The sequence below is a fragment of the Phascolarctos cinereus genome, unplaced genomic scaffold (genome assembly GCF_003287225.1).
Source record: "Phascolarctos cinereus isolate Bilbo 61053 unplaced genomic scaffold, phaCin_HiC Scaffold_7;HRSCAF=346, whole genome shotgun sequence".
NCBI classification, from domain to species: domain Eukaryota; kingdom Metazoa; phylum Chordata; class Mammalia; order Diprotodontia; family Phascolarctidae; genus Phascolarctos; species Phascolarctos cinereus.
Window position 1 is genome coordinate 171288375 of NW_027556180.1, and position 13398 is coordinate 171301772.

At 41.3% G+C, this 13398-nt stretch overlaps 1 protein-coding gene across 2 annotated transcripts in view; it reads right to left on the reverse strand.

Annotated features, from left to right (window-relative positions):
* Window positions 1–13398, reverse strand: part of GAS6 (growth arrest specific 6) — an 86163-nt gene that overhangs the window by 20387 nt on the left and 52378 nt on the right. For both annotated transcript variants that reach the window (XM_078147341.1, XM_020965173.2), the window contains exons 7-10: window positions 6400–6522; window positions 5072–5193; window positions 3531–3649; window positions 2952–3141 (exon numbers count right to left, since the gene is read on the reverse strand). In XM_078147341.1, coding sequence (XP_078003467.1) covers window positions 2952–3141; window positions 3531–3649; window positions 5072–5193; window positions 6400–6522 — 554 coding nt within the window. The remainder of the gene's footprint in view (window positions 1–2951; window positions 3142–3530; window positions 3650–5071; window positions 5194–6399; window positions 6523–13398) is intronic.

The following is a 13398-nucleotide window of genomic DNA, read 5'->3' on the forward strand; positions in this document are numbered from 1 at the left end:
TAATAGCATTATGATCTCCTGTGGGTTGGCTTTAGAACCTTCATAAACATGAGTTCCATGAGAAAACATATTCCAAATTCCAAACAATGAACTTACAAGCCAATGTTTGAAACTCAACCCAGCTGTAACTGAGAGTTACAACTGAGAGTATTTAACTGAATGGTCTTGAGAAGCTATCCAACATCAAAAACCTAGACCTGCACGGTACCTCAGGGTATGTAACAATCCAATGCTTTCATTTTTCAGATGAGGACACCAAGACTCAGAGAGGTGAAGAGATTTGCTAAAGGTCACACAGCTAGCTAAGTAGCCAAAATATATCTATGGAAAACAAACTCTTCCCACAAATGACTATGAAGACCATGGGCCAGATTGCATTTGGGAAATTGTATCATGCTTTCAATGATTCCAAACTATTTTCAGCAAAAACCTACTTGTTCTCTTAATAATGCCATAAGGCTGACAATAATGGCACACCAAGATTTCCAAAAGATTACATTTAGGAATAACCCAACTGAACGATGCATGGTGGGTGCAGAGGCAGCTAGGTGGTACAGTGGATAGAGTGTCAGGTCAAGAAGACCTGAGTTCAAATCTAGCCTCAGATACTTATTAGCTGTGTGACTCTAAGCAAGTTACTTAACCTCTATCTGCCTCAGTTTCTTCATCTGTAAAACAGGGATAATAATAGCACCTACCTACCTCCCAGGATTGTTGTAAGGGTCAAATGAGAGGATAACATGCTTAACATAGCGCACAGCACATAGTAAGTGCTATATGAATGTTAGCTATTATTATGTAGAATAGTAACTTCTGTGTAAGAAGTGACATATAAGAGACAGTATCTAGGACATGGGTGACTTCAAAAGGAAGTATGCCAGTCAGTAGGCCAAGATACTAAAGAATAAGAGAAAGACCTCTAGCACATAAGGGTAGGTTCTCTACAGAAGACATATAGATAAACATGGGTAAGAATCACAGAGTCATAGATTCAGAACTGGAAGAGATCTCAGAAGTCAACACTCTTATTCTACAAATGAGGAAACTGAGGCAAACGGGGTTAAATGACTTGCTTCGGGTCATATAGCTGGTAAGTGTTTGAGGCTGGATTTGAGCTCAGATCTTTCTGACTTCAGACCTAGTGCTCTTTCTGTTGAGCTGGGAGACTTTGAAAAGTGGGTCAAGCAGTTTTACATATCTCCTTTGGGCTTTAGTAAAGGAAGCGAATGCAACAGCTTCACTTTTAATGTATAGTCCTTTGGTCTTTCTGAACCTAGAATATCTAAACAGATGGCATAAGAGAAAGAAGTAATAGGAAGAGAACAGAGAGTCCCTCCCCATCAAGGACTGACCACCTTTGTCCTGAGAATCTCATTTGTCTTCCTGAATGAGACCTGTCTCCTCTAAATTTGCCACACTCCCAAACAAAACAGTGGAACTAATTCATTTCTGCTGGGGTGGTGGCAGCTGTGACTCAACGGTGAGTGACGACTATATCAGATATATTCTGTAACACTTTCCCAAGAGCTATCTGCTCCCTGGGCCATCCCCAGGCTCCCCACTCTTGGTTATGGTGATGCCCTTGGCTGAGGGACTGTGGAGCAAACAGTGTTTCAGATACCTACAGATGAGCAAAGCCCTAACTTTTCAGAAACCCTGGTTCCTTGAGAGTAATACAGTTCCTCGATGTTCTACATTTTTATCTGCAACTTTGCTGAAACACACCCTTCCTGTTGCTTTGGTGATACTTATTACTTTAAGAGGTCAGGAAGGGAATGAGACATTACTTGATGGGATGGAAATATTACCAAATGTCTACAATGTCTTTATGAATACAGTTCAGAGTGAAATTTTCCATATTATCTTATTTTTAAGGGTTAGGGATAGTGGTTTTCCTTGTTTTTTATTTTTAAAGGAAAAAAACCACTACTGTCAAAAAGTACACCACTTTGCAATGACCAGACTGACCCCTGTTATATTACAATGACAAGAATTTAGATCTCTTGCCAGGAAAGTTGTATCTAAGGAAACTTCATACTATCTACCTAGACTAAAAGTCTCATGATGCAATTGAGAGGTACTTGTCTAACTCCAGTGGGATCAAAAGGCTTTACTTGGATTTGCATACATAAAAATAGCCAGGAATATTTATATCTGTGCATGACTAAATATTGAAACTTAAATAGGTAAATTTCTGCTTTAAAAAAGAATATAATTAATGCATGTATGGAAGATGATACGGAAAGGCAGATTGTGAATGTCAAACCATTCAAAAGTATTTATTAAGTACTACTAAGTGCAAGGCACCTTGCTCAGCATTTGAGATACACATACAAGACAAAATCCAGCCCTTATGGAGCTTACACTCTAGTGAGGTGATACATGTAAAGAGATAAATGAATACAAAATAATTGGAGGATGGATTGAGGGTACACTACCAACTAAAGGGGTCAGGAAATGCTCTTCATAGAATGTGTCCTTGGGGTTGAGGCTTGAATGATACTAAAGATTCTAAGAGGCTAAGGTGAGGAGAATATACAGTCCAGGCATATTGAAGAAGAATGTGGGCAGCTAGGTGGCATAGTGGAGTCAAGAAGAACTGAGTTCAAATTCAACCTCAGACACATGACACTTACTAGCTGTGTGACCCTGGGCAAGTCACTTAACCCCGATTGCCTCACCAAAAAGCCAAAAAAAAAATGTGGGCAAGTTTAAAGGGCACTATGTTTCTCACTTAATTCTATCCCACAATAGTAGACACTTAAGAAATCTCACTACATTTCCCTGGGGTCAACTACAGCAATGCCAAGCCACTAATTCCAAGAAACTAGCAACGACAATGACTCTGGAGCGGCTGCGATGGGGCGATGGTGGTGATTCCATCAACCCTGAAGGGCAGCACTTTAGGAGAACCCAACCATTGGCAAACCAAACACAGAGCATGTACTTACTGTTTGCCACATGCCGTGGTTAATGACTGGCCCACTGCTGGTGGCTCTCCCTATGCCGTTGTATTTCAGTTGCAGTTCCAACCTCCCAGCCCGTAGAGCCAACATAATCCATGTGTTGTCTTGACGGCCTCCAGCAAAGAAAATGACACCTTCAGGATCAAAGGTTCTAAAGTCGAATTCAGCCACAACTCTGATCATGAGAGGTGTCAAGAAACAAATTAGAATTATGCAGAGGTCATAACTACCAAATGTTTGCTTCCCTACTGACAGCTCAAAATCTCACATTTAGAATGCAGTTCAGTGCTCACAATGGCACATAATCCAATTCATGACTAAATGTAGATCTGCCTACTGCCAAAATAGCCCCACAAGTGCTCTAAGAAACCCATGAAAGGAGGAATCCCCCAGCATGACAATTTTTTTTTTCATTTTGAGGGCAATAATCCTTTACCTGAGGATCCGGTGGTGTCACTATTTTTTTTTTTGGCCACTGCAAGCAGTGGCCCTTTAAGACAGTACCTCCATTTGTGTTTGGACTAAAGAGACAGATGAAAACATTTACTCTTGGCATATCCTCACCTTGTGGGCTGCAACCTTTTGAAACGAAGCCTGATCACTGGAGCCCCATTGGACATTCGGCCGAGATATAAAGATTTCACGCTTTTGGCCACATCAAAAGAAATGCATGGCAATATGTCCTGTCCAAAAAAAAAAAAGGTCATTGTCAGTCACAGACAAAGGAAACTTATTGCTTTAGAAATTAAAGAATTAAGAGCTAGAAGGAATCCTAGACGTAGTCCAAACACCTCCTTTTTTGAATAAGGAAATTAAACCAGGAGGGATGAAGCAACTTGCACGTAGCTAATGGGTGGCACAGTTGGGATTCCAGTTCTCCTGACTCTTAGGAAAATGTGCTTTTCACTATACTACATCAGGAGAAGAATGCGGGTGGTGCAGATATTTGATAAGGGCCATACAGAAGATTTTGCCAGATTGCTAATGGGCCCTTGAGCCAATATTGGAGAATGATAATTTATAGCTTTGTGAGAAAATCAGGGAGAAAGTGTTGATTAATAATAATAACTAATATTTATGCAGTGCTTATTGTGCTAAGTGCTTTACAATTATCATCTCATTTGATCCTCACAATGAACTAGGGAGGTCTGTAGGTGACATTATTATCCCCATTTTGCAGCTGAGGAAACTGAGGCAGATAGAGATTAAATGACTTGCCCAGGGTTACACAGCTAGAAGTGTCTGAAGCCAGATTTGAGCTTAGATCTTTCTAACTCCAGTCCCCAGCACTCTATTCATTGTGCCACTGAGGCCATCACTGTGAGTCAGTCTGATGTTCACTGCCTCCCCAACTTGGTTATAGACTGCAGAAACCATATATTATACTTTCCCAGTATATCATAGCTGTAAAAATGCACACAGCTTGTTTGTTTCATCTGGAAATATTTTGTTTTTTCATTTCTTCTTTCTTTTTTAAGGCAAAATATAATTGCTTGACCAGGCTTGACCCTTTATGCTTTACTCAGAGGCGTCAGGTAAACAGCAAAAGTTATGCATAAAGGCAATCCTGTCAGCCCATGGAGGTGTGTGATTGTTCAGCACTTAATTACATACATGTGTAACTGAAGCCCTGTCTAACAGACTAGCTTCCTGAGTAAGTGTGACAGATTTAGGAGAAAATGCATATTTGCATGTGTCACACTTTTTGGTCCACAACTAACTATACCGGTCAGTTGTTCAAGCTCATGGTTACCATGGTGATCCTGCAAATACAACCAAACATTATTATTAGTGCAGAAGCAGGTCTTATACCAAGCCTCCATATATTTCCAGTGAATACAGGAGCTGTAGCTGAAGGCTGCAGCCTTCAGCAGAGGCAGAGGGATCGCAGATCATCTCTCCTGACAGTTACAAGTAGAGTTGAACATTCCCTATAATCCAACCTAGGTAAAGTTTGGCCACTTGTTTGTTTAGTTGTTTGTTTTAAAAAAGAAAACTCTCTTTGGGATGATGAGCTCTTCTCATAATGGCATTTGTGTATCTGGAATTCAGGAGGTTGAGTCTGGGGTAGCTTTTCATTGCACAAGTATTGAAGTGAAAGGTACCTCGCAAGTGTTCATGTCATGGGACAGTTTTACTCCCCCTCTGCCATCACAGTGACAAGCGTAACTCCCAGGAGAATTGACACAGGTCTGTTCACAGAGCTTTTCTTCACATTCATTCACATCTGCATGCCACAAAAGGGGAGGCAGGGAAGATAAAGAAGGTATTGGCGCTTGTTGAAACAAAAGAGTCCCTAAAAAGCAATCTAAGCAACAAGGGCATTGTTGTAATTGTGATTTGTGATGGGCATTGGGTAGTCTGTCCTTAGACCTCCTCCTTCTTAGCTTTTTCTTTAAAAAGTGGCAAAAGAAACTTATCCAAGGGTACACTTTCTAAAAGACAAAATTTGAGCAATTTGTACATTGTGGTTTACCTTACTTCAAGATTTACATCTAATTTTAATACATGTTTGCATCATGGGCATACATCTTGGGGGCCAAAAAATCACAGCTTAGATGAGTGCTGGAAAAAAAGGTTACTCTTGGAGGTAAGCCTCTTAAATGGTAGGAAGAGGGAGGGATCCCCAATTTTCATTATTGGCTTTTAAAACATGCTTTTAATGCTGGTCCACAATTGTGAAAGAGAAAGTATCTCCCAATTTCTCTGGACATACATGACCCAGGGACCTCCTCATCATTTTCCTACACTGTGAGTGTGCGTGTGTGTGTGTGTGTGTGTGTGTGTGTGTGTGTGTGTGTGTAAGGAAGAAGCAATTAGAAATAGTCATTGTTTCTTTAGCTCCTGGATAGTATAGTTGACGCTCAGCAATTAGATACAATGCCCATTCCATATTCAGCCAGGCATTCACCCCAAAAAGAGTCTTGAATATTTAGAGATTCATATAGATTTATATTTGTCCATAGGGCACAGTGATTCTTTCTACATGTATGCGCATTGAATAGATGTGCCAGAGCGTGGTTTCATTAATATATGTGTGTATATATTTACATAAGTGTGTGTGTGTATGTTTTCCTATCTGTTTGAAGGGAGTAGTCAACAAAGATATGGAAGGTATAAGTTTGGCAGGGGAGGGGGACAGAGTTCTGGAGTCTGGAGGGTCTTTTTTCCCCAAATAGGAAATCTTTTGGTCCCAACCCCACTCTTTTCCTAAGTTCATTTCTGACAGTTTCACAGTGTCTCAAAGGCTAACATCAAATTTGCCTGAAAAGGGGAACAGCTTGCTTTGAAATAACTGTACATGCCTTGTGAGCCACAAGTAAGCAGTGGCATGTGAGGTGGAGAGGCAGGGGAGGGATGGTTCTTCTAGGATGTAAGCACAAAATTGGTGAGGGGACAAAGGGAAGGAAGAGGTATGTTGCCTCTGAAGTACCTTGGCAAACTTTTTTCTCATTGTCATACATGTAGCCTTCTTCGCAAATGCATGAATAGGAGCCCACCAAGTTCTTACATCGAGCTTCTCCACAGGTACTTTCATCCACACATTCATCTATGTCTGCAACCAAAACCCCAAAAAGACACTCAATCAGATTTTCATTCTAATCATGAAAGTCCCTTAGATTATAGGATCATAGATTCAGAACTAGAAGAGACGGTAGGGGATCTGGTCCAAGCCCCCTTCATTTTACAGATAAAGAAACAGAGCCCCAGAGAGGAGAAATTACTTGTCCAAGGTCTCATAGGCAGGTATTCAGTCAGTCAACAAGCATTTATTAAGCACTTACTATGTGCCAGGCTCATTGCACAAGGCTCATTCACTGACTTGAATACAGGTCCTGTAGCACCATGTCTGATGCTCTTTCTGCTATATCACTTGTCCTAAGCAAATTGTCAATTACTCTGTGTTACTGAGAGACTTTCTAATGGTGTTGGCTAGCTGAATGCTTTCAAAAAGGGTTGGATAGCTTTTAGTTTCACCCAATTCTTACTTCCCTGACTCCATCAGACTCTTACTCGCTTGCCTCAATCTGTCTGAAGTCCTCTTTGAAGTCTTTGTGACTTCTTGACAAAGATAATGGAGTGGTTTGCCATGTCCTTCTCCAGTCAGTTAAGGCAAACAGAGATTAAGTGACTTTCCTAGAGTCACACTGCTAGTAAGTGTCTGAGGCTGGATTTGAACTCAGATCTTCCTGACTCCAGGCCCATCACTCTATCCACTGAGCCACCTAACTGCCTTCCAAAGCTGGAATTTGAACCCAGGTCCTCTGAATCCAAATCCTGTGCTTTTCTTACAGTACCAGGGTGCCTCTTTCAGTTGTATAATCAAGATCCAACCCAACAAAGAGAGTTTCAGAGACATTGAGCAAATTGGCCATGGGGTTGGACACAAGTTGATTATGTCATAGCTTCATCAAAATACTAACCTGGAATATTTTAATTTAGAAAAAAATGCGCCAGTTTTCACCTAAATCCTGCTTATTACTCCTGTGGATCTCCTGAGATCATAGTCACTAAACTCTCTGACCTGATTCTTCACCCTTCTAAAATCGGTTGCTAAAGTATTTATTATCAAATTGACAGCATTTTTCTATTGAAGTTTTCTACCTCATTTTACCATTTTTAGATGACTAGAAATTAGATAAAGGAAGCAATTCCTTGAGTGACAGAGGGAATACTTAGAGAATCCAGTCGAGTTTGGAAATTTCCTATAATTCTTCTGAGATAGCAACAATTCTATTTGGAAGCTTTGAGACTATTTATGACTATCCCTCCAGGGCCAACCTATGAAAGAACAGACTTCCAAAGTAAACAACTTCGAGGAATCCCTTGTTAACCCCAGAAACAGGACAACACTAGTGACTTATTTCAGAAGGCTTTTGAGCATTTTGTTGTGAGTTTTGCCCTATGGGTTCCATTCTATAAAAATGTCCTTGGAGCAAAGAAACCTAGCACTATAGGATATAGAAAGATGGTCTTGATCTGCCTGAAAGAGGTATTCAAAGTGTCCAGCAGCAGGCAAACTCTAAATACCCTGGAGCCTTGCTATAAATAACACCCTGGGCCAGGATTTGGTCTAACAAAGGTTGTATGTCTAGGTTTGGATTTTATCGTAACGTAGCCTCACGTACAACACACATACCTCCGGCGTGGACACCAAGGGTAGATCATGTGATAATGCTAGTTATCACATCACAGCCTGCTCAGAATATCCCAGTTCACTCAAAAAAGGGACCACACCTTCTCCGTGACCTGTGTTCTCCATGTTCAGCAGAGATTTAGGGATTATGTAATCTGTAGTGAACAGCCATTGAATTGCATCAATATAGTTTCATTTCACTCAGTGCCTGGCCCATCTGTTAGCCTTACCAATATCAATGCCAACTTCTCAGGTAGCCTGAAGACTCAGAAGATATCTTTCCAGAACCTGGTTCTTATCCTGTAAACCACAACTTCACAGAGGATAAGTTTGGGCAAGAAAGGTCTAGGTAAAAACAGTTCTAGAGCCTATTAACAAAGCCCCAAGTTTTGTTTCCAGGTGTCTGAATTTTGCTTGTCACTTCCAGGAATATTTTATGTACCTGGTTATCAGAAGAGCCATCATTGCCACAAAGAGACTACTCTTTTGCTGCCAACTATGGCTCAAACAGTGGCTAAGGTCCTTCTCAGTTGGATAACATTCCAGAATGTTGTACAGCCAGAGGCTTGGCCTGGTTTCTGATCACATCACAGTGCAGCTGATAAGATCCTGGCTACATAACAATTACAGGAAAAATCAGAAGAACAACATAGAGACCTTTGCATAGTCTTTACTGAGATGATGAAAGCTTTTGATATTAAGAGGCACTCTGACAGTATCAGAGGCTCTGTATCACAAGAAAATAAGGATGAGACCCACAGAGTTTAATAAGTTTGGGACAGCAAGAAAAGACATGATTTGACAAGTAGGCCCTTTTAAGAGGCCCTTTTAAATCTCTCTACCAATACAGCATAAGCTAATAGAGTTGTGCTGGGTCTTGTGCCATAGAGTAAGGCCTACAGGAGTGATGTTTGGAGAATAACCTAGCAAATTCTCTATCAAGGCCCAAAGATTTCTCTGCTAAGGGCAGCTATGGGGTGGACCCCATCTGTACCATATGAAGATTAGCTGATGAAATGGGGCATGTTTAGCCTGGAAATAACTTCCAAGTCTAAATCTATGCTCCTATGTTCTCATCTCTGATACCTACTGGTTGTATGACCCTGTCCAAGTACCTTAACCTCTAAGTGACCTCAGGCAGTTCTCTAAGACAGAGGTCAGCACCTTCTCAGCACTGGTAGAGAAAGTCGTTTACCAGGAGCTCCTTTCAGTGAAATTACTAGCACACACACATACACCTTAGTCACAGCTAAAGAGCTCCAGATTTTAAGTGAGAAGTTTTGTTGTTGTTCAGTTGTTTCATCGATGTCGGATTCTTCGTGAACTCATGCAGAGTTTTCTTGGCAAAGATATTGGAATGGCTTGCCATTTCCTTCTCCAACTCATTTGACAGATGAGGAAATTGAGGCAAACAGGGTGAAGTGAGTTGCCCAGGGTCACACAGACAGTAAGTATCTGAGGTCGGATTTGAACTCAGGAAGATGGGTCTTCCTGACTCCAGGCCTGGTGCTCTATTTACTGTATCACCTAGCTGTTCTAAGTGAGAAGAGATGGCCTCAGATCTCAGCTCTGCCACTTGGTTCCTGTGTGACCTTAAGCAAGTCACCTAATATCTTTGGGTATTAATTTTCTCATCTATAAAATGAAAGAGGTTGGACTGGATGGTGTCTGAGGTCCCTTTCAGCTCTAAATCTATAACCCTGTAATGCTCTCAACTCTATAAATAAAAAAAAAATGATTTGCAGTTAGCTCTCTGCAAAGCCCCTCACATACATTATCTTATTTGAACTTCACAACAGCCCTATGTGATATGTGCTATCATATGCTCATTTAATAGATGAGAAAATAGGTTCAGAGAGATGAAATCTCTTGTATAGCCATTAAGTATCAGATCTGGGCTATAAATCTAGTTCTCCTCACTCTGGGTCCATTGTTTTGGAATTCGGTATTTGGAAACCAAATTCCTCTTATGAACCAAGAGGCACCTAAATTGCTCTTGTCCAACTTCATGGAATAATAATGATGTATGAAGGATCTGTGAGTTCATTAGCATTGGGATCTCCCTTTACCTATGCAGTTGGACCTAGTATATTATATTACTGAGTACCTAAGTCCTAGAAAGTTTCCTGATGCACCCAAAGATTTAGTAATGTGTCCAAGGTCATATGGCTAGCAAATATCAGAGGCCAGATTTGAACCCAGGTTGGCCCTACTCCAAGTCCTGAGCACTCCATCCACCATGTCATACAACCTTCTTAATAATAGCTGTCATTTAAACATAGCTTTAAACTTCTTATCTCTTTTCATCCTCAGAATACTCCCACGAGGTAGGTACTACTAGTATTATCAGTCTTATTTCAAAATTGAGCCCAGAAGTTAACTATCATGTCCATGGTCACAAAGCTGGCAAGTGTTAGAGGCTAGATTTTAAACCTTTTCTTACTCCGAATCCTGCATTCTTCACTAGATCATTTGGCGTTTCCTTACCTAAAACTTAGTAGAGTGGGTGGAGTTGGGGTATAGTATAAGTTTGTTGAGTATCACTGTAAATGGATGTATACTTCAAAATGGAGATGGGTGAGAGTCCAGAGTTAGTTTCTTATACAATCTCACCCCTTCCTACCCAGTTTTCTCATTTCCCCACTTTATAACTCCCCTACCCCCAAATTCTCATTCTTAACACTCACACACTCACTTCTTAGCAGGGTTGGACAAATGCTCAATAATGACCACAAACAACCACAGTGATCTCAATGGCTGAGGGAAGCAGACTGTTAGAGTTAGGTCAAGCAAATACTTTTAGAGCTCCACTCAGAAGGAATTTACAGCTGTGTAGTATTGGCAGCAAGCAATGGAAAACTCAGGCTGCCAGCAGAGCTCAACACCATCAGAGGGGAAAAAGGCCCCTTGAAAACAGCATTCATGCTGACCCCAAAACTACATCTACTGAGGCAGCCTGCAGCCAGCCTGCCCTGATACCTTGACTGTACACGAGTCTCCCTACTACTCATGCCGCTACCCCTTTTTCTTAACCTCCAAAGAAAAGAGACTGGGCAGGTCAGACCCTCTGCCAACATGGACCACAGAGCACTGCTCAGAACAAACGGGCATGCAACCCATGGTCTTTGCTTTCAAAAGGGCGGCCTCTGCGGTCACCTTCTGTGCAGAAGCAATGCAAGCCAGACAATTCAAAAGCCTTGAGTTTCTCTGTCTCCTGTAGCTGAAGCTGAAGGAGCTCTTGCCTGGGCATGGTGTTGCTTGCCTTATTTTTCTGGGAACCACCGGAACAATAATAATAGTTAGCATTTCTATAGAGCTTTAATTTTGGCAAAACACTTTATATATGTTATCTTATTTGATCTCTCACAACAAACCACTGAGGTCAGTGCTATAATTATCACTTTTTTTTTAAAATAAAGAAGCTGAATCTGAGAAAGGTTAAGTAATGTCAAAGATCATACAGCTAATATGTAAAGCAGGATTTGAACCTGGGTCTTCCTGATTCCAAATCTAATACTTTTTCTTTTTTTTTTTCAGCAATTGGGGTTAAGTGATTTGCCCAGGGTCACACAGCTAGTAAGTGTCTGAGGCCAGATTTGAACTCATTTGTCTTTCTGACTGTAGGGATACTGCTAATCCACTGAGCCAAATAGCTGCTCCCAATATTCTTAATCATGCCTGACGTACTCACCTCTTTGGAGGCTCTGTGGAATCTAAGTAATTGGTTTAGCTCTACCTCCCCTCACTCCAACCCTTCCCTCTTCCTAAATTCCATCACATTCTTCCCAGTCACCTAGACTCTAAACCTAGGTGTCATCCTAGCCTCCTCCCTCTCTCTTATTCCACATATCCAATCTGTTGCCAACGCCTGCGGATTTTATCTTCATAACATCTCTCCCATATGCCCCCTTCTCTCTTCTGACACTGCCACTCACCTGGTGTAGGTCCTTATCATCTCGTGCCTAGACTATTGCAATAGCCTTCTGGTGGGTGTCCTTGCCACAAACTTCTCTTCACTCCAGTCCATCTTCCATTTGGTTGTCAAAGCGGTCTTCCTAAAGTTCAGGTCTGACCATGTCACTTCCCTAACTCAGTAAGGTCCACTGACTCTGTCACCTCCAGTATCGAACACAAAATCCTCTGTTTGGTGTTCAGAGCCCTTCACAACCTGCCTCTCTTCACCTTCTCAGTCTTCTTATACCTTTTACATCACCACCACCACCACTCCCACCACCCCCGCCACATACTCTGTGATCTGGTGACACTGGTCTTCTTGCTGTTCCTTGAACAAGACATTCCTGGGCATTTTCTCTAGCTGTCCCCGCTGCCTGGAATTCTCTCCCTCCTCATTTCTGCCTCCTGACTTTCTTCAAGTGCCAGCTAAAATCCCAACTTCTACTGGAAGCCTCTCCTGATACCCCTTTTTCTTTTCATGGCTTCCCTCTGTTGATTATTTCCAATTTATCTTTCATATAGCCTGTTTATATAAAGTTATTTGAAAGTTGTCTCCCTCAGTAGGCTGTGAAGTCCTTGAGAGTAGGGACTGTCTTTTGCTTTTCTTTGTATCCCTCGAACTTAGCACTTTGCACACAGTAGGTGTTTAATAAATGCTTATTTATTGACTGACTTTGCATAGCATTGCCCTAGCATTTCTGAATCACTCTGGCAATGCCTGCATGTGGGAAAAGCTTTGATTTTTCCTTCTATGCCAAAAAAAGGACATTTGAACCCCAAGTTTTGGAGACTCATTTGTCCACAGACTTGGAGTTCCAAAGTAAAAATATGAATAGTAGAAGAAAAGGGAAAGTTGTGAGTGTGTGAGAGCACACCCAGAGCATCTAAGAAGGATTTTCTAGACTAGGTATCAGGCTAATTAGAGTATCTTGAAGGGAGATTTCCATGGGCAGTGGCCTGCCCATCAGGACCTGCATCTGGATGAGTCAGCAATGCCAAGTTGTCCCGAAAAAAAGACAGCTTGTGATTCCAGGCTAAATTAAAAACTTGAGCATAAGACTCAAGGACTGGAAAGACAGCCTTCTATTGTATTCTGATTATTGAAGGTCCTTATTAGAGAAAAGTTTTATTGTTCACCATACTTCAAAAGGGAGGTAGAGAAACTGGAGAGGGTTGAGAAAAGAGGGACACTGAATCAAAGAGGTAGAAAGTAAGTCCTTGAAGAAAGGTAAAAGGAAATGAGGGTCTTTAGCTTCTTAAAAAGAAACTTAATCTGTGGTTCGATTATAGCCTTCAGGAGGAGCTGTCCCATTCTGGGTGCTAATCTGTTATCCTCCAAAT